This window comes from Triplophysa rosa, linkage group LG13, assembly GCF_024868665.1.
Source record: "Triplophysa rosa linkage group LG13, Trosa_1v2, whole genome shotgun sequence".
NCBI lineage: Eukaryota > Metazoa > Chordata > Actinopteri > Cypriniformes > Nemacheilidae > Triplophysa > Triplophysa rosa.
In genome coordinates, this window is record NC_079902.1 from 2,665,511 (window position 1) to 2,690,572 (window position 25,062).

Here is a 25,062-nt window from a genome sequence, read left to right on the forward strand (position 1 = left end):
ATTGTGTTGAAATCTTAGGTTATTTATGTAATTTACTTCAGTATCTAAATAAAATATCTGAGTGTGATGTTGATTGTGTGTTGCATTTTATTTATCATTATACTGTGCTTTATACATATTTGAATAGAGAATTACTCCAATTATGCATAAAATTTAATCTTTAACGCACAGATTAAATCACAAATTAATTTAATCCTCCATCAAAGGGATGATAATTGTTTAAATTCAATTTAAAAAACGTTTTTAACAACACGACTGTTTTGTCGTTAGGATGTGCTCGTCACGTCCTAGAAAAGTTATTTTGGACGTCGCTACGACAAATATCGTACATTCCAGCTATGTCTTCAGGAGGTTATCACCACGTCTCAGCAACGTCCAATGTAACGTCGTCACGACAAATATGGGAATCACAAAGTTACGTCTCTGGAACGTTATTTGGTACGTCGCTCCAATGAGTATGGTCCGGTGCAGATACGTCGTCACAACGTAACTGTGTTAACTAGGGCATCTTATCTATAAAAACTGAAAACATGCTCTCTATGAGTGAATGCACAAATGCCCTGTGTCTTTACAGCACATTGCTTTTATAAGTGACAATAGACGGGACAAACGCGTCATATGTTTAAAAACTGAAAACATGACCCATTATGAATCCAGCATTTTACTAACATTCTTTTTTGAAGCATCCCGGTGTAAAGTGACTTCACCTGATGTCTTCTGCACATTCCGTTGTGAAATAAAAAGAATCTACAGCGTCTTCAGAGGCTCAGATGTTGGGAGTAAATCAAGTCTTTTGTTTAGTCTTGCATCAACAAACAAACAAACAACAAAACACCTTGTTTGTTTACAAAACATTCTTGTATTTCACTGTAAGTAGCTAGTCCAGTGTGAAAACCATGCCGGACAGTGTACAACTCGATGAGGGCAGCAGGACTTAATCAATGTGATGTCAGTTTACTGAGAGAATGCCAACAGCTTGTTCAAGAGGACTTTTCAGGTTTATTGGGGATTTAAAAATAATTAATGGGTGGGTTTTTATCATTCTAGGGTGGTTCTGTACTCAAACTCCTGACACACAGTTATATTCAAACTTAAAAGTGCATTTTCTGGATTGGAGGCTCTTTAAAATGTATAAAAAACACCATATGAAAACTGTTTGAATAAATTGAAATTAATAGTGTTAATATGAAAATGGTTCTAAAGAGCTCTGCCAGGAGCGCTAAGAGCACTGCATCACTACATAAATAGACTAGCTAACTTTACCTTAAAAAGGACAGCAACTTAGTAAGTAGTTAAGCAAGTTTTACATTGTTTATCATGGGCATAGTCTCTGAACTTTTGATCACCACTTGTTTGTATGTTTCGCGATCCGGAGGCAGAAAACTTGGTGTGCTCAAACAGCAAGCTCCTCTATCTCACGATAACATTATAAAAAAAACTTTACATGCAGTAGTTTATACAGGACTGCCCAGAAATGTGCATTGATACATCTTCATTCTACATGTTATGCGGGTACTTTGATATGTGAACTCTTAACTGTCTTTGTAGTGCAATTTATATCACCTTCGCCAGCATGTCCTTAAACAAATTAAACTGCTTGCTACTATAAATCGCTCTTTTGATGAGCGATAAACAAGTACAATTTGCAAAGATATGTTCAGATTTGATAGACGAGATGTTATCAAATAATAATTTAATGAAAACCCAATTTTGACCAATAATTGACTTTCAATATTTTTTGATATTCCTGAAATCGTCCCAGCGACATCCGATGGGTTTTCACAGATCGCATCAAATATAAACAAGATTCACATCAGACTTGAAAAGATAGTTCACCCGAAAATAAAAATTCTCTCATCATTTACTTACCTTCAAGTTCCAAATCTATATAAATGTATTTGTTCTGATGAACACCGTGAAAGATATTTGGAAGAATGCTTATAACCAAACAGTTATTGGACCCTTGACTAGCAGGAAAAATCCTTGATAATTTTTTCTGGTTCAGTTACTAAGACGCCGCACTGGACATACAGTATTTTAACATGAACACTATTTAACTGCCGCAAACGAGTCAAGCCTTGGAGAGGAGGCCGAGCTCTATTGTCACTGCACTCACGTGCAGTATGTTTGTTTCTTGTTGTCGGAAAAAAGAGAGCGAGAACACGCAGCAGGTATTGATGCTGTGGGACATACGTATTTTAACCGTGTCAGATTTGTCAGTATCGTTACGTATTGAAATATCGATATTTTTGAAAACACTTACTAGATCCTTTTAAAACCTCAAGCTCTAAAGGCGTTGAAGTAGCATTTTTCCATGTTTAAGTGTTATAATCGGGTCCCCGGTGCATCTACCAACCTAGAAAACGAGAAAAATTAAAACCCAGAAACTTTGTTTTGGTGAGCCTTTTGTGAGACAATGAGCCAGTCAGATTTTGCTCCCCTTCTGATGTAGGATGGGGTTCTTATTATGATATCACCGCCCCTTAATCTGCATGTTTCCACCCACGGTGCTGCCACCATTTATGTTTTTACAAGCAACATATGTGTATCAGTTCTACACCTTGGCAAAAGTTTAGGCAAAGCATTCTAACCGTTCTGTTGTTTGCTGCACAGACAAGGACAGAACACTATTTAGAAGTCCCAGCCTCAGAGGAGAAAAGAGGGCAGTGGATTTATTTTATTTTCTATGGAAATCTCCCAGAAACATTAAGCAAAAGCCTGCTTGTGTGCGTTAATATCACTTCAAGCTTCACATTTGTCCTGTGTAATTTCACTTACGGAAAACAACGTTTATGTTTTTTAAACGCATGGCGTGTTGGTCTGCTCAGTTTTAAAAAAAAATGCATGGCGCGTTTGTTCAGGGTCCGTTCGCTTATCAAAAACAATGTGTTTGGTGTTTTAAGACTAGACACAGTCTTTTTCAATTGCTTTGTGACCTTCTTTCTAGATTTGAGCACATGCTCACACAGCCCTACGCTTTGTGCTGGAATGGGGGAGGAGACTAGCAACTCGGCTGCATTTAAAGACTACGTTTACACAATAAAAAACATATATATTAGTGTTTATATTTATATACCATATTTTAAAAACTTTTTAAAATATAAAATGTATGTTTATTTGCGAACAGTTAGTTTTTATGCTTAAGTTATGCATTTAAAAAACAGCGACATCTGCTGACAGACACAATGCTTCGTTGTCATAGGAACATGCCAGCTGAAGATAATGAGGAAATTATGTCGCTTCCTTTGCCAAGTCCATTCCAAACGTCTACATAATGGCATGTAAATACCCTGTTCACTCCAAAGTCTAAACTCCAAGCGCTCTGCCCTTCGAAGAGGAGTAGGGCATAGGAATGATTACTTCATTTGGAATTTTCCCTGTGACAGTTCGTGACGGTTCGGTACGAATATGCGTACCGTTAGACCCCTAGTGTTTATAGAAGTTTGCATATAAATAATATGTCTCTGCTGGTTGTAGTGGTGCAGTAAGTCTACTTTTTTGCTGGAGAAATGATAATAGGTATGTCACGCGGCACAAACATGCAGTATGGAGGCTGCCATTATTGTTTGGGGAATACTCTCGCATGCCTACAGACTGAACGCGTAATACGCATGCATATGAGGTCATCGTTTTTGGAAAACGCCACCCTCAGAGTTTACACGGAAACGATAATACCGTCGTTTTCAAAACTTGCACTTTGAAACCTGTTTTCAAAAGTTTGCATTTTCTGTCCCCCAAACGCCGTTTTCGTGTAAATGAACAGCCAAAACGCATAAAAAGTTTTCCATTTTTTGTTGAAAATGGTCTCGTGTAAACGACCTACTAAAACACACTAAAACAGTGTGTTTCTCCTCTTAGGCTTTAAACAACACAGTAAAACCTCAGGCATACCTTAAAACTAGTGCTGTCAATCGATTAAAAAAATGAATGTGATTTATCACAAATTAATCACAAAACATTAATGTTTTTAAATATTCTTTTACATTCTAATAATTTCTCATTTAATCTTCAAATTAATGTAGAAACAACAGATTTCTTTAACAGCATCATTTTATGAAAGTGTAGGAAACTTTTTCCTCGTCGAAGCAGAGACCAGGAGACGTTAGGATATCTTTCATACAGAAGTTCTCTTTATTGAGGACTCGCTGTGCATCGCTGTAGTGATCCAAGTCTGACTTTTAGTTCAGCACAGTAGAGTTTTATACCTTTCAAGGGGGCGGGATACATAAAGGTGGATATGATTTACATAAAGCATGCAAATGCAATACAGGAATCAGCCCGTTACCGCAATTGACCCAGCCAAGGTCTCATCAGCATAACAGTGTCATTCAAATGCATAGGTGCTAATCCAATTAGCCTGACAGTATTGCCCATACCTTCACATTATCATAGAGACAAAGGCTTAGCTGTGCCTTGAGCTTAGCATTCACCTTTAACTTGGGACCCTGCCCAATGGTCAGGAAGTGCATAAAGACAAAAGACAAAACCTGGGCTACCTGACTTGATCTTCTTAGAATGTCATCATCTTTACCTCAAAATGTGAAACATAATGTACATAACTTTAACCTAGATATAAAATTGTATAAATTTGTAATCCCACAAAAGTCAACATTCTTATATTACTACTGTAACTGATGTACACGAATAAGAGCGTGATTATATTATGTAACCTAGACAAAGGATGACAAAACAAACGGATCCTGCGTTAATTGCGTTAATCAGACGAATAAATCGGAAAAAAAATAACCGCATGCATTAACGCGTTAATGTTGACAGCCCTAATTAAAACAGACTTCATGTGTGTTAATAGTCTAAATGTGAAGTGTCCACTCAAGTCTTTGAAATGTGTCTAAGAAGAAAAGTCCATAAACAGCAACTCCACAATCCAGCAATCGTCTTGAGATGGGTCTCAAGACCATTTTTTATGGTCTTCGACTTGTCTCGACTGACAGTCTCGACTGTCTTTTGTCCTGTCTTGATCTCAGACTTAGTGGTCTCAGGAGTTATTTCAATACCACACTGTGGGAATGACACTAAATTTACTGGTACATTGTCTGATTTAACAATCGACAGGCAATGTCCACTAGTCGTCAGTATCCACAGGCGTGTTGCTTGTGTAACCAAGACAAGAGCCAAAGAAGAAGCAGCTTGTTGTGTACGTTGATGGAGAAGCATTAGGATTGATAGCGGCAAGTAAACAGTAACCGTTTTTGCAGCTTGAGTTGTTAAATACAGAAGAACAAATAATTGACTTAGATATTTCTTTCAGAAATTCGTGTTAAGTAAATGAGTAAATGCAACATTATTGACGTTAGTTTTTTTTACCTGAATGAGGGGTTTAGGCCATAAGGTGAACTAGGAAGAAGTGGCTAGAGATTGATTTTCATTCCCACGCCTGAGCACTACTTTTTAAATGCATAGACAACACCCTTTTGGACTTTATGTTAAAAGTTCTCCGCAAAATATCCTGCAGTTTTTTGTCAAGATCCATAACTGTGTATAATTGTGAATACAAAAAAAATGAAAATCTTATGCTGCTTATAACTTTATTTATATTCATTTTAGCAACACAAAATCTCTCTCAAACTGACCTTTATAAATGTACCTAAACATTTGAGAAAGGTTTTGTTGCATTAAATATTCAAGTGTGAATGTAGACCATAAAATATGGCAAATTTGTAGAAAAGATGCTTCAACTTCATGGATTGGCACCAAACAAAATTAAACATACACATTGTAGTTTTAGCAAAACTGTGATTTATTATACATAAAAATGTTCAGTATGTACTGTGTAATCACAGAAACATAAAGAAGCAGCACACTTTGGCCCAAGTTGGCTGAAATGACTCAAAATGCGACCACACCCCCCTTAATTATGAATAATGCCAAAAATGAACAGACAGATTCCACAACAGATTAATTACAACTGAAAATCATCTTAAAATAATGCACAGCACATCTTTACTCATCAGTATCATCCCTATCACTATCATCGGAGCCATCATCCCATGTTGCTCTTTCCTCTGTTTCCTTTGAAACGTTTGCACAATTTTGGCACCAACAAAAATCAGTACAAGACAGTCTTGCAGATGTAACCGGTACTACTCACCCACTCTGCGCGGGCCTCGAACCAACGTCGGTCCGGATGGGAGACGGGCGCTCTAACGAGGAGGCTAAAGACCGCAGTCTCTAGCGTCTGTCACTAGAAAGCGTCTCTGTTGGTCGGGGAGTGAGGTTTTACACACTGCACAGCTCTTCACTAGCTGGCCTCCGTTACACTCACTCCCCTAAACCTCACTCCCATCCGGGTCACGGCACCAATGTAACCGGTCCCACTTGCACCGCTCTGCACGGGCCTCGAACCGGAGACGGTCCGGATGGGAGACGGGCGCTCTAACTAGGAGGCTAAAGGCCACAGTCTCTAGCGTCTGTCGCTAGAGCGTCTCTGTTGGTCGGGGAGTGAGGTTTTACACACTGCACAGTGTCACTAGCTGGCCTCCGTTACACAGACTTACAAGAACATCTTCCATTCTCACATTTGCCTTGCTTGCAACTGCAGTGGACTACCTGCAACACACATTCAGGGGCAGGATTTCTAGTCATCCAGGTCACTGTTAACTCCCCATCCTCGAGGTGCCATCCATTGCCAACAGGTGAAGGGGCACACATTATACCTTTCAGAGAATGTCTCATTATGGCTGCTTGGTAGTTTGCCCTTTTGCAGTGTTGGTGCAGGGCATAACGTGTCGGGGGCATGGATAGTTCTGGCAAAGCCGATGATGCCATGCAGAATGCTTTGTATCTTGCATCGTTCACATTTTCGGCAGATGGCTGGCCATAGAGGTGGCACACATATTTGCAAAGTATGTCAAAGGTAGACTGGTCCAGGTTAAAACTTCTACCCAGGTTTGTAAATGCATTCAGGTATTCCTCTTTCTTTTGCCTTTGCCATAAAAGGCACTTGTAGAGTCACAACCTGAGAAGGTATGGATCCCAATTAGTGCCAAACACACACTGGTGCCAAGAGCTGATGACACCTTAGCTAAATCAATGATCCTTGTTTTGTTGCCAACCCCTGTGAAAAAAAACAACCTACATGGTAAATCTGGCTGCAGACTTGAAGCAATCACTGCCACATCAGTATCAGGGCTCTCGATGACTATAGTTTGATGGTTATGTGCAGCATGTTGTGCATGTAAAAACAACCTGGTGTCACATTCCTCATGATCACATGTCAGATCTTCAACAGCACTGAGAGTCTGTATACCCTGCATTACTGTCACACAGTGACACTGGTCTCCATGTGCTATGTACAAGATTAAGTCCTTGCCCACAGTGGTAAGATCCGCATCACGCCACACAACATAGAGGAATTCTGCCAGTGTCACTTTGTTTGTTCCATCTGATAGAAACTTCTTCCAATTGTGTTGGTGTCTTCTGATCCCGTCCATAAATTTTCAACAGCTCTACGTGACGTTCTAAATTTTTAATACTCATTTCCGGATATTGGTCAATCACAAAGTCTATCCGTGTACAGTTGTGCTTCAGAGCAAGCTTGACAATGTACTGTAGTATGGTGTCGGCGAGCTCTCCAAAGGTACTTGGTGTGGACCGAATGGCTTGAATGACCACCATTCCATCGAAGAGAACAGCTCCACCTGCTGGAACTTTGTCAACTAAACACTCTCCACCTTTGGTTTCTAATAAATCCATAAGAGCTGATTTGTTTGTTTTAGCAAGTGAACCATCAGCACTGGCTAAAGGATATGACACAGTTCCCAAGGAGTAGGACAGAATTTCCCGAAGCTCTATCTTTCTACTTTGACCTATGACGAGTAGTCTGGAGAATAGCTTCTTGTCGGCACGCAGAATCAATTCCTTGCCTGCTGCCGGTTTCTTCTTTGTCTTTGCTTGGTCACTGAAGGTCTTTAGTTTTTGTGTTTTGATGGGAGCAAATATATCAACTGATGTTGATAACAGTCTTTGGTCCATAAACTCTCTGAGAGCATTTTCACCCTTTCCAGGAGCTGTGAGCAAATCCCACATGATTTCTTCAGCTGCGACTGTCCCAGAGCTAAGACACACAATGCCATATTGGTGTGTGTCAAAAGGATTCAGCATGCAATCTAGGGTGGAAATTATTCTGGTCACAGCCTTTTCATCAGCATGAAATCGTGTACTGTCAAGGTCTTTACGTTTCCTTAAATCAGGAGATTTACCTGCCATTGCCTCACATTGTCTTGCTATGGCAGCCCTTTCATGTTGCGACAATATCCAGCGATATACTGCAGCTCGATTCTGTGTTATCCCTGTCCAACCACCCTTTGTCTTGGAATCTCTGTTGCATGTTTGCTCAATGGCAATCGAGGCAAATCCATGGACACTTTGACATTGGACAGTCCACTGGCCTTTAACACTGAGCTCACTGTGGCAAGAAGGATGTGTGAGGGGCAAATTGACCATTTCCAGCCAGTATGAATGTAAATACCTAGCATAATTTACACGATCGTAAGCAAAAAACCACGGCATCATCAAGCGCACTGTTGACAGGTGAAGCTGCCAGCCTGATTCTCGTGTTGCTCTCACAAATAGAAGGAGTATCTGTACCATGTCGATGTACGAACTCCAGAAGGCAAACGTTGGGTTTTCTGCACTTCTTCTTTTTACAAAGTCTACATATTTTGAACACATTTTGTCAAATTTTTCATTTGCACACAAAACATCCATAGTTCTGTCCTGGAATGCACATTTGATCTCATTGATGACATCCATACACTCATACATCTCTGGTGGCAAGGAGTCTAAGAAGGTGAGAAATGATGCGTTGCAGACTCTCATACAGAAGTTTGTGTGCCCTCATGCTGCGGTTGTAGTGATGACCACTGATCACTCCGCTGATGGATCCTGGGGCAACAACTTCGGACTCGATGAGTATGTCTTGTAGTCCTTCATCTCCAAATATTTAGCCTAGAACGCCCAGGTAGGACATGCAGGTGTGAAATTCACCTAGTCTAATCACTATACGCTGAGTAAGGTTATTGTCTTTCCAGCGGATTTGCTGAGCTTTGGCATATACTGTATAGCTTGGTCAAAAACTAACACTACAGTATATGGTCCAATTCTAGCTGATCAGCAATTTGGACACTTCGCTTCAGAATTGTGTTTACTGTTGACATCTCTGTCGGTGAAGCCTCAATGACTGGAAGATAATACAGTGCTGACTTTTGCAGAGTGCCATCACCTTGAAGCAATGTATGGAAACCTGTCCAGCTTGGGATTGTACAACTTTCAGCATGTATGGACTTTAAAAAAACATATGCCAGTTCAGTTTGTGCAGCAGACATCGTGTTCAATTTGTATGTATCTACCTGTAATGGAACACTTTCATGATGAAACAAGTTCTGTGGTCCTTGTATTTTAGACTGATGGTACTGTTCGATAGGGATGCAAGGGGGTGCTTTGAATGAGGAAACTCCCTTCTGTAGTGGTTGTCTGTTTGTTGTTGACACAGGTTGAACTACAGAAATTTGCAGCATAATACCATTTATGTGGTGAGTAGTTCCACGACCTGATAGTGTCTCCTCCCCAAAGTCAATATTGTCCCACACAAGTATTGTAGGAACCTTCTTTGAGAATCCCTTTGGTATTTTGTCTCTGCCCTCTACTAGTTGAAGTTGTGGCAAGGCTACTGTCTAGACTGACAACTGTGTCCCATGATGCACAATGTCCTAGTCTATTTAGAAGTGACACAATTTGTGATGAACCTGTTAAATGGCGAACGGTTAGACCCAAGACACAATGATTTGGGTGTCTGCCTCCGGCCCTTGGTTGCGAGATACGCAATGTCTTGACAAATAGATATTACTTTTAGATTCAAATCATCTGTAATAGCAACATAATGGGCCAGTGTTGGTTCCTCAATTGCACCAATAATCCAGGAAATCAGATTGTACAGTTCGATTGGCACAACAGATTTTGCTTCACTCACATTTAAATCATCTGACGTGGGTGGCCATGGACATGTCATACCAGGAGAGTCATATAGAAGCATCTTTAAAATCAATGCTGCACTATACAATGTCCTTGTGTCTTCTGTAGAATTGATGGAGGCCATTGAGGTTTGTCTTTGCGGACCAGCTGTTGTACTTGGCATGTTTTAACTGTCACTTTGGCTAGTTACCTCAGTTGACTCTGTTGTTTCTGTACCTGATGGATGAGGGAGCCTGTCGATCATCTTATCTGCAGACAGTGTCTCGACAAAAACCAGCTCACTGATGTTGCACTTGTTGGGCGAGTGAAACACCAGCTGGGGGAAATCACGGATCAACCTCCTCTTCAATTTATCCTACCTGAAACAAAGATACAGCGAAATATGATCACAATGGTATAAAGATATATTTACACTGAAAACAATTGAGTTAAAATACAGTGTGTATGAGCTTCAACACTTTATAAAATATGATTATGGTTGTCATTTTTATAAATTAAAATTTTGTAATAAAATATAAAAATGTTGCAGAAACATTATTTCCAAAGCTGCATTTAAAAGAAACTTATTTTACTATTTAAATTACCTGTAGTTTGAAGCATCAAGATCTTCATGTTTTTTCTTAAGATTTAAAAAGATCCTCCTTAGCTGCATCATTGTCAGCACCTCTTGATTTACAATTATTCTATGACAGATGATCCTCTCACAGAATATCTTGTAGCTGGAATCGAAGGTTGGCTCATTTCTGAAAACAAAACAGAAAAAAAAGATATATTACTTTATGTGCTATAACTATTTCACAATTACTTCTATTTTAGATATAAAACATAATAATTGTTAATAAAACATTACTTGTTCATTCACCCTTTACAAACCACTACACAGTTGATCATATTGAATTAATTATTGAGTTGTGCAGTCAAAACGGTGTTTACAGACAAATATACAGACTATGCAGATGGTCAATGTTTTACCTTTGAAATGTACTACCATTTTTAATTATCATTTGATAATGCAATATAATAACTCACTGTTCTTCTAAGGTCCCAGTAACTGTTGCAGTAGACTTTGTCAAGAACCTGGTGTACTGTCTGTAACTGGACTTGTGGTATCGCACCTCCAGAGACACACAGTCTTTGTCTTGAATATTCACAAGAATGCTAGTGTCTTCCTTAATCTCAGCAGCTTTCAGCAACTGGCCTGTAAATAAATATTATATAATTATATATATTATGAAACAAATTTGTAAATAAAAACCATTATATAAAACTGTGTTAACCGTTAAACAATATTGATTGTTCTGGCTGTAGCTATATGCAAAACAATGAAAATCTGTAAACATTAAATAAATTACCTAATTGTAATTAAAATTTTGCCACGGTATCCAACATATAGCATAAAACGTCAAAGCTAAAACGTGTGCGTGCGTGTACCCACCTGCTGACAACGTTTCTGCCTGTGAAAGATGTCCTTCTGGCGTTTGCCTGCCACAGTAATGTACTTGTCCGTTTTCTTACAAATTATGCACAAGGCAGGAAGCACAGGACCTGCACAAGCTACTGGCAGGCTCATCCTGGACCTAAGTTTCTTTTTAGGACATTCAGTTGTTGAAGTACTACTACTCGATGACACAGACTGATCTTTGTGAGCATCTTGAACTTCTTGAACTGTTTCTGCTATTTTCTGATTGTCACCGTGCAAAACAAGCTACCGTTTGATGCTATTTCTGTATGTAGCCCATCGTTTGCATGTAAAATCCTTTCTTTATGGACGTGAGATGCATATAGCATTGTTTATAATCCTTTTTACGGAATTTTGAAGGAGGTCTGGCCGTAATTTCCTCTTCTTCGCTACTCGAGATTGATAACAAGGGAACAGACATATTGGACTGTCGTTCCAAATAGTGGTCACCTCATTGGCCGTGCTTCCTACACATGACGTGACGCCTAATCACTCATGATCAAAATATGATTACGCGAGGAAGGAACTATTGCCGACTTTGAACACTAATAAAAAATAAACTGCAGGGTTATACATGGAGAACTTTTATTTTCTCGCTCAAAAACAATAGCTCTTTTTATTGGAATGAAAATAATTTAGTGCCCCATATATGGGAACGGGATTAAATGAAAAACGGTTTCACTTTACGGCCTAGTTCAAGCAGACCAATCACAGCGTTTGCGGTCCGCATCGAATTGAAGCGTTGTTACATTTTTGGAGAGGTGCGCATCAGGTTATCAAATATTACATTAAAGTATGCCTATATTATTAATAATGGCAAAATAACTTATTTACCACAGGAAATAGATGGTCTGAGAGACTGACAGAATTTGACACCATGCTTCCATTACTTTAAGCATTCCTTGCTCACTGCCACCCCTGGTTTCTTTCATTCATGAATTTATTTACTTTCAGTATGAAACCAATTTTCAATTAAGGACATCTCCAGCTGTAAGTGCGAGTGAAACCTGCTTCAATTTAAATAAAGTCAAGGGAGCTACAGTATATTGTCATTCTGATATCTGGGGACATACAGAGGAACAAAATGTCATGTGTCACAGGACCACTGTGTTATACATAACTAGGGATTTTTAAGGTCCTACTTTGGTTTATGGAGTGTCCAACAACAAGTTGTAAAAACACTATTATTTCGTAATACTAGGCAGTTATTCTTACCTTACTTCTTGACTGACTCTCAAATGATTTGTTCCCGGATTCATCTGTCTAATCCCCTCCTTTCTTTGTGATTGTGAATCGGACTAGGGATGACTCGTTTGCGTGATTCAGAGTCGACTCCATTTTTTCCAAGCCAATAACTTTGTTATTCATTCATCTTTGGATTTACAACTTGGCAGACTGCTTACTTTCAAACACATCAACAGTACACACTGCATGAAATGTAATTTTCATGATCTCATGTTATATACTCTTTAACATTATGAACTTACACATTTAATATATAAACTTACACATGTGTAAGTAAATTTGAGCTTTACATAAATTGTTTACATACATACGTTTTGAACTAAATATAAATGTCTAAAACTATTAGCTTAACTGGGTCTAAACTATGAGCTAAAAAATTATTTAATAATCTAATAGCGTGCTCACACTAGCACACTAGCATAGTTATCCGAACCACGCTCGAGCCCACCTCTTCCAAGCGGGCCAGGGCATGGTTGGGAGCGTTCACACAAGTCAATCAAACCAGGCTTTATGTAGGCAAAAGCCCCGGCACGGTTCGATTAGGATGTGTGAGCAGGCCCCAAGTACACATTTGCCTGCAAATTACACCTAGTTGAAACATACGCATTGTAGAGTCTGTTGCATATACACTTATTCAGTGCAGCTTTCTATCAGAATGCTCAGCATCTTTACACTGTACAAAACTCTATGTGGTTTGTTTGCAGGATCTGTTGTCTCATATGTTGCATGTGGACCCTCATCAGCGATACTCAGCGGAACAAGTACTAAAGCACATGTGGATTGCCTGCCGGGAACAAAACCCACACTTCCAGCTCACGCGCCATGAAGCACCTCATTTAGTTAAGGTACATTACACATAACAGCACATATTATTTATTTAAGGTACATTACACATAACAGCACACATTATTTATTTTTGAGTTTACAGGAATAATCATTGTGTGACTGTCTTCTGTAGGGAGCGATGGCGGCCACCTACTCTGCACTGAATTACAAATCCTGTAAGCCAATTCTCGAACCTGTAGCCGCCTCAAGTCTTGCTCAGCGCAGAAACATGAAAAAGCTGACATCTACAGATATGACGTGAACAAAATAATTTCCAGCTCACTGTGTCCCCCTCCAGATGGCCCCACATCCATCTTAATGTATCACTATATTCCTCGAGTCCTAATACACAATGCTTCAGGGAGTAAGGAAACAATTCAAACTGTTTTTGTTGTCTCTCTGGTAAAGTAAAAAAGCACCAGCTCTGTCCCTCAAGTGTTTTGCATGTTGGAATGTTCTTCCCTCTTCACTAAATAAAACTGTGTGAATGTTTGGGTGAGTCTTACAAGGTGTCTGTCATATTTTAGCCTAAGTTAAAGAGAAATGTTAAAAAAAGTACAGTTAAGTATATTCACCCCCCCATTCTCATTACCGCTTTATATCGTATCATATGGTATTACTGTATTGTACTCATTATTGTATTACAGTATTAAAAGGTCAGATAAAGTTTAATTAATTGAAATTTGAGCTTGAATTGAAATTCTCTAAATATCTTTGAAAAATGACGTTGTTGCATTACAATAATAAGAATGCTTTGTTGCATTTTTGTAGATTTATTTTATGAACACATGTTTTTTTTACATTGATTTGATTTTGACAATGCAACTGTGTTGTATTACAGTGGGCTACTGCTAAGAAAAAGAAATACTCCTAGCTTTCAATAAACTAATGTCACAATGCAAGAAATCGTAATGGTGCCAGTTTTGATTTTGGGGGAGATGTGACCCAGGCATTTCATAATCGTTTTCAGAAGATTCACCCGTTATTGATTCAAGTCAGTTGGTGTCCTGTCAGAGGAATCATGCTAGTGTTACCTGGTTTATGTCTAACATGTCAATCAGAAAAGTGCTTTGTGTTACAGTACATGTTTCTATAGCTTTATGTAAATAAATCCTCTATTGTGTTTGTGTGGATCAATGAGCACATTTGCACTGAGGTCGTTGCTTCTGTGAAACGTTTCCTCTTTCTCTGTCTCATTCTCTTGTCTCTAAACCATTTTCTGACTTTTGTTGAATAGAAAGTACATGAGTGAACGGTAAAGAAATAAAGTTATATTTATATATTCTGAAGAGTTGAATGAATGTACATAAGATTGAAACCATAAATAGGGCTAGACGGGGAAGATCTCTTTCCTCCAGAAAAGGGGAAATATTCCATAAAAATATTTAAAGACATTGTGGAAATTGTATTTATTTCATTTGTTTTTAAAATATTTTTCTTTCTAGTTATTGTACATATTACTGACATTAAAGAACATTATTGACATGATTTTTCTGTGTGTGCTTTTTGTCAAGTATCCAAGAAAAATATATTTCTGAAAAGTAATTGCAGGAATAGAATTTCAAGTGCAATGGCAATTCTTTTGAATTTGTCAGACAGGATTTTTTCACAAACAAACCTGCAAGAATTGCCTCAAACTCTGTGTACAATATCTAGAGTTTTTTAACATACTGACTGACCCAGCTAGCCAAAATACTTGGCTGTAACGTAACGTCAGCCTAAACTAATGACTAAACGTACGTTGCGGCGACCAGAAAAGTGAAATTCCTGGATTTGTCACCTCGACAAAACCTTGTAATGTAATTTGCCTCCACATCATGACAACGTAATGGATTAAAAGTTTTGTGTTGGTAACCAGTTAGTTCTTTGGGTGGACATGCAATACAAGTAATTTAACTTGTCCTTATTTGCCCATAACTGTTTTTGAGATTTTTTTAGTGACCTGAATGACAGACTTAGAGTTGGAATATGTTACAAGTACAACTCAACTCAACTTTATTTATATAGCGCTTTTTACAATTTTCATTGTTACAAAGCAGCTGTACATGAGACATATTGACTATAAGCAAAACAATTAAAGTTGTACCTGTAAAAACAAGAAAAAGGTGAAAACACAGAAGACAGACATACCTACATACAAAACACTCCACACACACATAGACATAGACACACACACGCACACACACAAACAAGTACGCACACACAGTGAGAGCAAACATTTAATATAAAGGAGAGAGAAGCACAGGTCAAATATAACAGACTATAAATTCCTATATGCAATATTAATTAAGTAAAACTTTAAAATTCTAAGCAGCCCCCCCAGCCAGGCAAATAGTGCAAAAGAACAGTATGCAAACGGTGGCGAGGAATCCAAAACTCTAATCGAGAAAAAAAAAAACTCAGAAGAACCCAGGCCCAACCAGGCGATTCCATTTCCCCTCTGGCAAAAGCTGCTGCCTCTGCACAAGCTCCACAGAGCTTGCACAACAAGGCTAAAAAAAAAAATAAACTTACTAATAAGGTAAATTATAGTTTTAAGATTATCATTAATAATCTAATAGCATTTGAAATTTTGTGGTGAAGATGTGTCAGGTGACTGCGTCCTTCTTTATCCAGCTTTATCATCTCAGCTCTTGTTAGGTCGCCGCTTCCCATTCTCCGCTCTACCATCAGGTCTGGCCATGAACTGCATCCTGCTCACTGTGGTAACCTTGGAACAACGAGACTGGCTGAGTAGAGTACTGTTCTGCACTCTTTGATGCAACAAGTACATCAGTTGTGTTTTTGGTTCCGGTTGATCTAACTAATGCAGCCTAAACCCTCAGAGGATTTATATTATGGAAGTGTAGTGTATGCAAGATTAAAAAGATGCGTCTTTAGTCTAGATTTAAACTGACAGAGTGTGTCTGCCTCCCGGACAGTGCAGGGAAGACTATTCCAAAGTTTAGGCGCTAGATAGGAGAAGGATCTACCACCTGCACCTGATTTTGAAATTCTAGGTATTACCAACTGACAGGACGCCTGAGAGCGCAATGCACGTGAAGGACTGTAATACAAAAGGAGTTCATTCAAGTACTGAGGAGCTAAACCATGTAAGGCTTTATAGGTAATAAGCAAGATTTTAAAGTTAACGCGATGCTTTATAGGTAACCAGTGCAAGGTTGACAGAACCGGGCTAATATGTTCATACATTTTTGTAAGTGTAAGAAATAGAGCTGCCACGTTTTGGACCAATTGGAATTTTTGTAATAAGCCTGCAGGGAAACCACCTAACAGTGCATTACAGTAATCTAGTCTTGATGTCATGAATGCATGAATTAACTTCTCTGCATCTGACATTGACAGCATATGACGTAGTTTAGATATATTCTTAAAATGGAAAAACACAATTTTACAGGTGTTGGCGACGTGGCTCTCAAATGACAGATTACTATCGAATAGAACGCCAAGATTCTTTGCTGACGACGAGGGTTTTATGGAACATCTGTCAATAGTTAAGCAGTATTCTTGATTGTTACGTATAGCAGTTTTCGGTCCAATAAGTAACACTTCTGTTTTGTCCGAGATCAGTAATAAAAAGTTGTTACTCATCCAGTTTTTTATATCGACTATGCACTTCATTATTCAATGGAAGTGCTACCTCTATCTCCTAGAGGTAGCATGTATAATGCGAAAAGCAGAGGCCCTAAGACTGATCCCTGTGGTACACCGTACTGGACTTGCGATTTGCGTGACACCTCATTGTTTATTGCTATAAATTGAAATAAATAAGATTTAAACCATTTCAAAGCTATTCCTCTAATGCCGACGTAATTTTCGAGTCTATGTAGGAGTGTGCTGTGGTCAATGGTATCGAATGCAGCACTAAGGTCTAGCAGCACCAATAACAAGATACAACCTCAGTCAGATGCCAATAGCAGATCATTTGTAACTCTGATCAAAGCAGTCTCTGTACTGTGACATGCTCTAAATCCAGACTGGAATTCTTCATTGATGTCATTCCTTTGGAGGAAGGAGCATAATTGAGTTGAAACTACTTTTTCCAGAAATTTAGATATGAAAGGTAGATTCGATATAGGCCTGTAGTTCCATAGTTCTCTAGGGTCGAGTTGGGGTTTTTTGACAAGGGGCCTTATAACAGCCACCTTATATTCTTTAGGCACATGTCCTAATGTCAGAGATGAGTTAATAATACTTAGAAGAGGATCTATAATTTCTGGGAGCATCTCTTTCAGTAGATTTGTAGGTATAGGTTCTAGCATGCATGTTGTTGATTTAGATGATCTAATGATTTTAGACAGCTCATCGTGGTCTACGGTATAAAATAATTGCATTTTCTCCTTAAGGGCGCTGTAGTTAGAGTGCATGAAAGTGCATGAAAGTACATAAAAAACGTTGTTTTAGGTTTTATTTAATTTAATATGATTGTTTTTAAGGTATTAAACAGCACTGGTGGCGGTTAAGAGTAACCACGACAACCTGGACATATCACAACAATCACAATACACAAGTAAAAATATTGTATGTCTGAAGTGTTTTTGTTAAAATGTATGATTCTGTAATTATTTTGTACCTGTTTTAAATCATACGCAATATATGTTGTGTTTTAAATAACTGCTATGTAAAGTTTCTGGAAAACATTTTGTTGATCATTTGAATGTTTCTAAACATATTTGTGTACTTGTGAGATACGATCGTATGTCCTGTCAGATGCATTTCTGCTGTGCACGCTGTGAAAATCCAAGATTGGGGAGAGGGGGCCAAGATCAAAGAAGCAGGTCACAGTTGGAAAAGGTCATCAACCATCAGTACTTCTTCCTGCTCACCCTCCAACCACCCACAGTTGTAGTCAATGATGGCTTAATAAAGATCACCATAAAACTCAGCTTCACTCTGTTTGGATTATTTTGGGTCCACACTCAGGCAGAACAGGGAGCTGAGGCACAGCGAGGCCTAGAATGAAAGAGGCTGAGGGGTTAAAAGGAGCTTACCAGGCAACCCCGTTCTAGTGTCTTTGCCTGTCTTCTCTATCTTTCCTGTTGAGGTGGCCTAGACATTGTCAGGGTTCTGGTAGATGGAGAGCACACCACGGAAGTAGATAAGAAAAAAGGAGTTTATTTCAAAAACAGGAAAATCCAAAAACAGGTGAGTATTTCAAAAACAGGTATATCCAAAAGCAGGTAAGTATTTCCAAAACAGGTATATCCAAAAACAGGTATGTATTTCAAAAACAGGTATATAAAAAAAAAAAAAAAAAATACAAAAACAGGTATGTATTTCAAAAACAGGTATATCCAAAAGCAGGTAAGTATTTCCAAAACAGGTATATCCAAAAACAGGTATGTATTTCAAAAACAGGTATATCCAAAAACAGGTAAGTATTTCCAAAACAGGTATATCCAAAAACAGGTATGTATTTCAAAAAACAGGTATATCCAAAAGCAGGTAAGTATTTCCAAAACAGGTATATCCAAAAACAGGTATGTATTTCAAAAACAGGTATATCCAAAAGACGGTAAGTATTTCCAAAACAGGTATATCCAAAAACAGGTATGTATTTCAAAAACAGGTATATCCAAAAAAAGGTAAGTATTTCCAAAACAGGTATATCCAAAAACAGGTATGTATTTCAAAAACAGGTATATCCAAAAAAAGGTAAGTATTTCCAAAACAGGTATATCCAAAAACAGGTATGTATTTCAAAAACAGGTATATCCAAAAAAAGGTAAGTATTTCCAAAACAGGTATATCCAAAAACAGGTATGTATTTCAAAAACAGGTATATCCAAAAAACAGATAAATATACTTATCGGGGTATAGAATTGCAGTGAAGACAACAAGACTGAACAGGGAAGAACAAAAAGGTGCAAACTTAAATAGAATCCTGATGATGTGATGCAGGTGTGGACTAATCAAAAATGGTGGATGTGCGGTGCATGCTGGGAAACTGAGTTCAGAACTCCGGGGAGAGGGAACGGGTGAAGCGAGCTGGCGGTGACGACATGGGGGGCGTGGCCGGTGGTGCTGAAACCGTTACAGTACCCCCTCCTCCATGGTCCGCTCCAGCGGACCTACCAGGGTGACGGGGTCGACCTCGAAGTCGAGGACCCGGACGTTCAGGATGGGTTTGGTGGAACTCTCGTAGGAGTGCTTGGTCTAGAATGTCAATCCGTGGTACCCAGGATTGTTCTTCAGGTCCGTAGCCCTCCCAGTTGATTAGGTACTCGAGGTGACCTCCCCGTCTCCTGGAGTCCATGATCTCCTCTACCCTGAAGATCTGTTGGGCGGCGTCCAGAGGTGGTGGAGGAGGAGGCAGATCTGTTGTTACAGCAGGGTCTGTAGAGGAAACAGAAACAGGAGTAATAAAGGGTTTGAGAAGGGAAACGTGAAAGGAGGGGGAGATCCGGTAGTGTTTGGGCAGCTGGAGGCGGAAGGTGACGGGATTGATCTGTCGAGTGATGAGGAATGGTCCGATGTATTTGGGACTCAGCTTCCGGCAGGGTTGTCGCAGGCGTAAGTCCCTTGTGGACAACCAGACCCGTTGCCCTGGAGCATACTGGGGGTTTGGGGATCTTCGGGCGTCCGCATGGAGCTTCTGCCTGCGGATAGCCTGCTGGAGGTGGTGGTGAGCTGAGTCCCAGACCCTCTCGCTCTCCCGAAACCAGTGATCGACAGCTGGCACCGATGAGGGTTCTCCAGACCAGGGGAACAGGGGAGGTTGATATCCTAGGATACACTGAAACGGGGTGAGACCGGTTGAGGTCTGTCGAAGGGAGTTTTGGGCGTACTCCGCCCAGGGTAGGAAACGGTGCCAGCTGTGTTGGTGAGTATGGCAGTATGATCTCAGGTACCTCCCGATGTCCTGTATCTTCCGCTCAGCCTGGCCGTTCGCCTGAGGGTGATATCCGGAGGTCAAGCTCACCGAGATGTTCAGTATTCCGAAGAAGGCCTTCCAGACCCGGGAGATGAATTGGGGACCCCTGTCTGACACAACGTCTTCAGGAAGCCCGTAATTGCGAAACACATGGGTAAACAGGGCCTCAGCCGTCTCTAGTGCAGTGGGGAGCTGAGTGAGGGGAATCAACTTGCATGCTTTGGAGAACCTATCCACTGCCACCAGGATACAGGTGAATGTGTCAGACAGGGGCAGGTCGGTGATAAAGTCCACTGCGAGGTGAGACCACGGTCGTTGGGGTATGGGCAATGGGAGTAGTTTTCCCTCCGGCAGGCGACGTGGTGTCTTTGCGATGGCGCAGACTGAGCATCCTTTGACGAATCGGGCGATGTCCTGAGTCATCCCAGGCCACCAGTATCGGGCGGAGATGAGCGAGAGGGTGCGCTGTCTGCCTGGGTGTCCTGATCCCGGAACAGAATGAGCAGAGTCCACGAGGGTAGTGCGGAGCTCGGATGGCACAAAGATCCTACCCTCGGGACCTCCCGGCGGAGTAGGGTGTTGGAGTTCAGCGATGTCCCGGTCGAGGGCCCACTGGATGGGGCAGACGAACAGGGCTGGAGGAAGCACTGGTTCAGGTTCGGTTAAATCTGGGGTGACGTAGTGTTGTCTGGAGAGAGCATCAGCTTTGCCATTTTGCGAGCCAGGTCGGTAAGTCACTTTGAAGTCGAACCGTGAGAAGAAGAGTGCCCAACGGGCCTGACGAGAATTCAGCCTCCGGGCCTCTTTGAGGTACTCCAGGTTACGGTGATCGGTGATCACGGTGAAGGGATAGTTCGCGCCCTCCAGCCAGTGTCGCCATTCTTCCAGAGCCAGTTTGATGGCTAGGAGCTCTTTATTCCCGATGTCGTAGTTTAACTCCGCCGGGGATAGCTTGCGGGAGAAGTAGGCACATGGATGGAGTCTAGGAGGCTTCCCCTGCCGCTGAGAGAGCACCGCTCCTACCCCGGTCGAAGAGGCATCCACTTCCACGAGAAAAGGCAGGTCTGGGTCGGGTAGAAGTAGGGTAGGAGCAGTACAGAAGGCTTGCTTCATCTGGTCAAAAGCTTTGAGAGCTTCGGGATTCCAGGACAGGGATCTCGAGCCTTTTCCAGTCATGGCGGTGAGGGGAGCTGCAATAGAGCTGAATCCAGCGATGAAGCGCCGGTAGAAATTAGCAAATCCTAAAAACCGCTGCATCTCCCTCACCGTATGGGGTTGTGACCAGTTCTGGACCGCCTCCACCTTCCCCTGATCCATGGTAACTTGGTTGAAAGAGATGATATAACCCAGAAATTGTATGGTGGATTGGTGAAACTGGCATTTCTCGAGTTTCAGGTATAGTTTATGTTGGCGTAGGCGTTGGAGGACGATGGAGACATGGGTAACGTGAGCGGGTCGAGAGCGGGAGTAAATAAGTATATCGTCGAGGTAAATTATAACGAATTTCCCCAGCAGGTCCCGGAAGATCTCATTCATAAAGCTCTGGAACACTGCTGGGGCGTTCACCAAGCCGAAGGGCATGACCTTATATTCGTAATGACCGTTGGGAGTCACAAAGGCCGTTTTCCATTCGTCACCTGGGCGAATCCGAATCAGGTTGTAGGCGCTTCTTAGATCCAGCTTGGTGAACAATGTGGCATGGCGTAACTGTTCCAGGGCGGCAGGTATCAGGGGAAGAGGATAGGCGAAGCGCTTGGTGTGACGATTGAGAACCCGATAGTCTATGCAGGGACGAAGACCTCCATCCTTTTTCCCTACGAAGAAGAAGCTTGACGCGGCAGGGGAGACAGACGGTCGGATGAAACCTTGTTGTAATGCCTCCTCGATATACTCCTCCATGGCCTTCTGCTCCGGGATGGACAAGGAATAGATCTTTCCTTTGGGCATTGTGGCCCCAGGCAGCAGCTCAATGGCGCAGTCCCATGGCCGGTGAGGAGGCAGCTCCGTAGCCCTCAGCTTGGAGAAGACGTCCTGGAACGACCGATAATCTACGGGAACCTCCCCGGAGTTGAGGACCTCAGGACTCTCGACGGTAGTGGCTAGGATGGGTAGTACCGGTTTTAGGAAAGTTTCCTCCTTGATCGGGACCCTGGTGTTGGCGGGGCGACCCGCCCATCCGGATATGATGCCAGTGCGCCAGTCCACGATAGGTTGACGTTCCATCAGCCAGGGTCGTCCCAGGACGATATCGGAGGTGGACCCCTCCAGTACCCAGAAGGAGATCTTCTCCGTATGCCTGGGAGAGATGTGAAGGGTGATGGGTGGGGAATGGTGTGTGATCCGACCTCGGCCCAGCGGTTTTCCTAGGATGTCTTGCACAAACATGGTCCTCCCGTTCCTTAGGCGCGGGAAGCCCAACTGAGTAAGAAGATTCAGAGAAATGAAGTTCCCGGCGGTTCCAGAGTCAAGTAGGGCGTGGACTGGAACAGAGAAGTTAGGTGCAATAATGACCACTTGGGTAAGAGCAAGGTGAGGTAAGGAGGCTGGTGTATGGATAGAACTCAACGCTGGTCGAGCCGGACGGACGGGGCAGACGGCTAGGCGATGACCTGACCCTCCACAGTACAGACAAAGGTTAAGGTTCCACCTCCGTGTATGTTCCTCAGGACATAATCGAAAACGATCCACCTCCATGGGTTCTGGGTCTGAAGAAGTCCGGGAAGCAGAGGTCGTAACCCGTGGAGGAAATGTACCGGGTGATGACAGCGAACAGGCTGACAGACATTGGGCGATACTAATGGATCGTTGTATGAGAGCCTCCAGACCGAGCGAGTCATCGTAGATGGCCATGTGTAATCGGATCGAGTTCTGTAGCCCTTGGCGGTAGACCGAGACAAGCGCCGGCTCATTCCATCCACTGGTCGCCGCAAGGGTGCGGAACTGGAGGGCATAATCCGCCACTGAAAGGCGTCCTTGTCGAAGCCTCAGCAGTAGATCGTGCACCGAAAGGTAATCCATTGCTTGGCCAAAGACCCCTTTAAAGTGCTCAAGAAAAGACTTCAGATTAGTGGTAAGTGGTCCTCCGGCCTGCCAAATCCCGTATGCCCAGTTCAGGGCCTTACCGCTCAGGAGGGAGATGATGAAGGCTACCTTGGATTTGTCCATGGAGAATTGACCGGGGTGCAACTGTATGTAGAGCTCACATTGGAGACAGAACCCGCTACACTCCTCCACGAGCCAGTATATCGGTTGGGTAGGGCATGGAACTAGACGCGATGGTGGGTTAGACGGAAGGAGTGCAGGTGCGGGTTGGTTCCGGAGTAGGGTAACCAGTTCAGAGAGGGGATCAGAGGGAGCTGGAGGTGAAGGACCGGGAGAAGTCTGTGGTGTGGTCATGGTGGAGGTTCAGTCTACTGTCAGGGTTCTGGTAGACGGAGAGCACACCAGGAAGTAGATAAGAAAAAAGGAGTTTATTTCAAAAACAGGAAAATCCAAAAACAGGTGAGTATTTCAAAAACAGGTAATCCAAAACAGGTAAGTATTTCCAAAACAGGTATATCCAAAAACAGGTATGTATTTCAAAAACAGGTATATCCAAAAGCAGGTAAGTATTTCCAAAACAGGTATATCCAAAAGCAGGTAAGTATTTCCAAAACAGGTATATCCAAAAACAGGTATGTATTTCAAAAACAGGTATATCCAAAAGCAGGTAAGTATTTCCAAAACAGGTATATCCAAAAGCAGGTATGTATTTCAAAAACAGGTATATCCAAAAGCAGGTAAAGTATTTCCACATCTGCAGTACTAAAACAGGTATATCCAAAAAACAGGTATGTAATTGCAAAAAAGCAGGTAAGTATTTCCAAAACAGGTATATCCAAAAGCAGGTAAGTATTTCCAAAACAGGTATATCCAAAAACAGGTATGTATTTCAAAAACAGGTATATCCAAAAAACAGATAAATATACTTATCGGGATATAGAATTGCAGTGAAGACAACAAGACTGAACAGGGAAGAACAAAAAGGTGCAAACTTAAATAGAATCCTGATGATGTGATGCAGGTGTGGACTAATCAAAAATGGTGGATGTGCGGTGCATGCTGGGAAACTGAGTTCAGAACTCCGGGGAGAGGGAACGGGTGAAGCGAGCTGGCGGTGACGACATGGGGGGCGTGGCCGGTGGTGCTGAAACCGTTACAGACATGCAGTACCCAAAAAGAAGGATGACTACCGCAACCAGAAAGAACCTAAGTTCTATTTTAAATTATTTTGTTTGTGGTTAAATAAAATTGATTTTTTAATTGTTGTTAACTCTGATCCTGACTCTCTTGTGTTTTGTTTTGTGGCTGCTTAGACCTTTCCTTGCTTTAGAACCGGTGCCACAGGTGGTGGAGAATGCAGGCACTTGAGGTCCCTGTTTGAGTTACCACAGAACAAGACTAGGAGGAGGGAAAATGGAAGTAGCAATTAGGGCTCTGCTGACTAGTCATGCCAGACAGAAAGATGAGCTAAGTGCCCCTAGGGAGGCACTTACAACCATGCGTCAATTCATGTACATAACCAGATATAAACTAGACCCAGGGAGGGTTCTAACTAAACTGACTCCAGAGGATGATGTGGAATCATCACATGATAAGGTCACTTATGCCAGCAGACATAAATGGCCGG

General features: G+C 41.5%; 1 protein-coding gene across 5 annotated transcripts in view; it reads left to right on the top strand.

Annotated features, from left to right (window-relative positions):
• The window catches only part of rps6kal (ribosomal protein S6 kinase a, like), a 128,101-nt gene extending 113,100 nt beyond the window's left edge, over nt 1–15,001 (top strand). For all 5 annotated transcript variants that reach the window (XM_057349128.1, XM_057349127.1, XM_057349131.1 and 2 more), the window contains 2 exons: nt 13,399–13,539; nt 13,653–15,001. In XM_057349128.1, the coding sequence (XP_057205111.1) occupies nt 13,399–13,539; nt 13,653–13,781 (270 nt within the window). In that variant the 3' untranslated portion in view covers nt 13,782–15,001. The remainder of the gene's footprint in view (nt 1–13,398; nt 13,540–13,652) is intronic.
• Nucleotides 15,002–25,062: the final 10,061 nt, after the last annotated feature.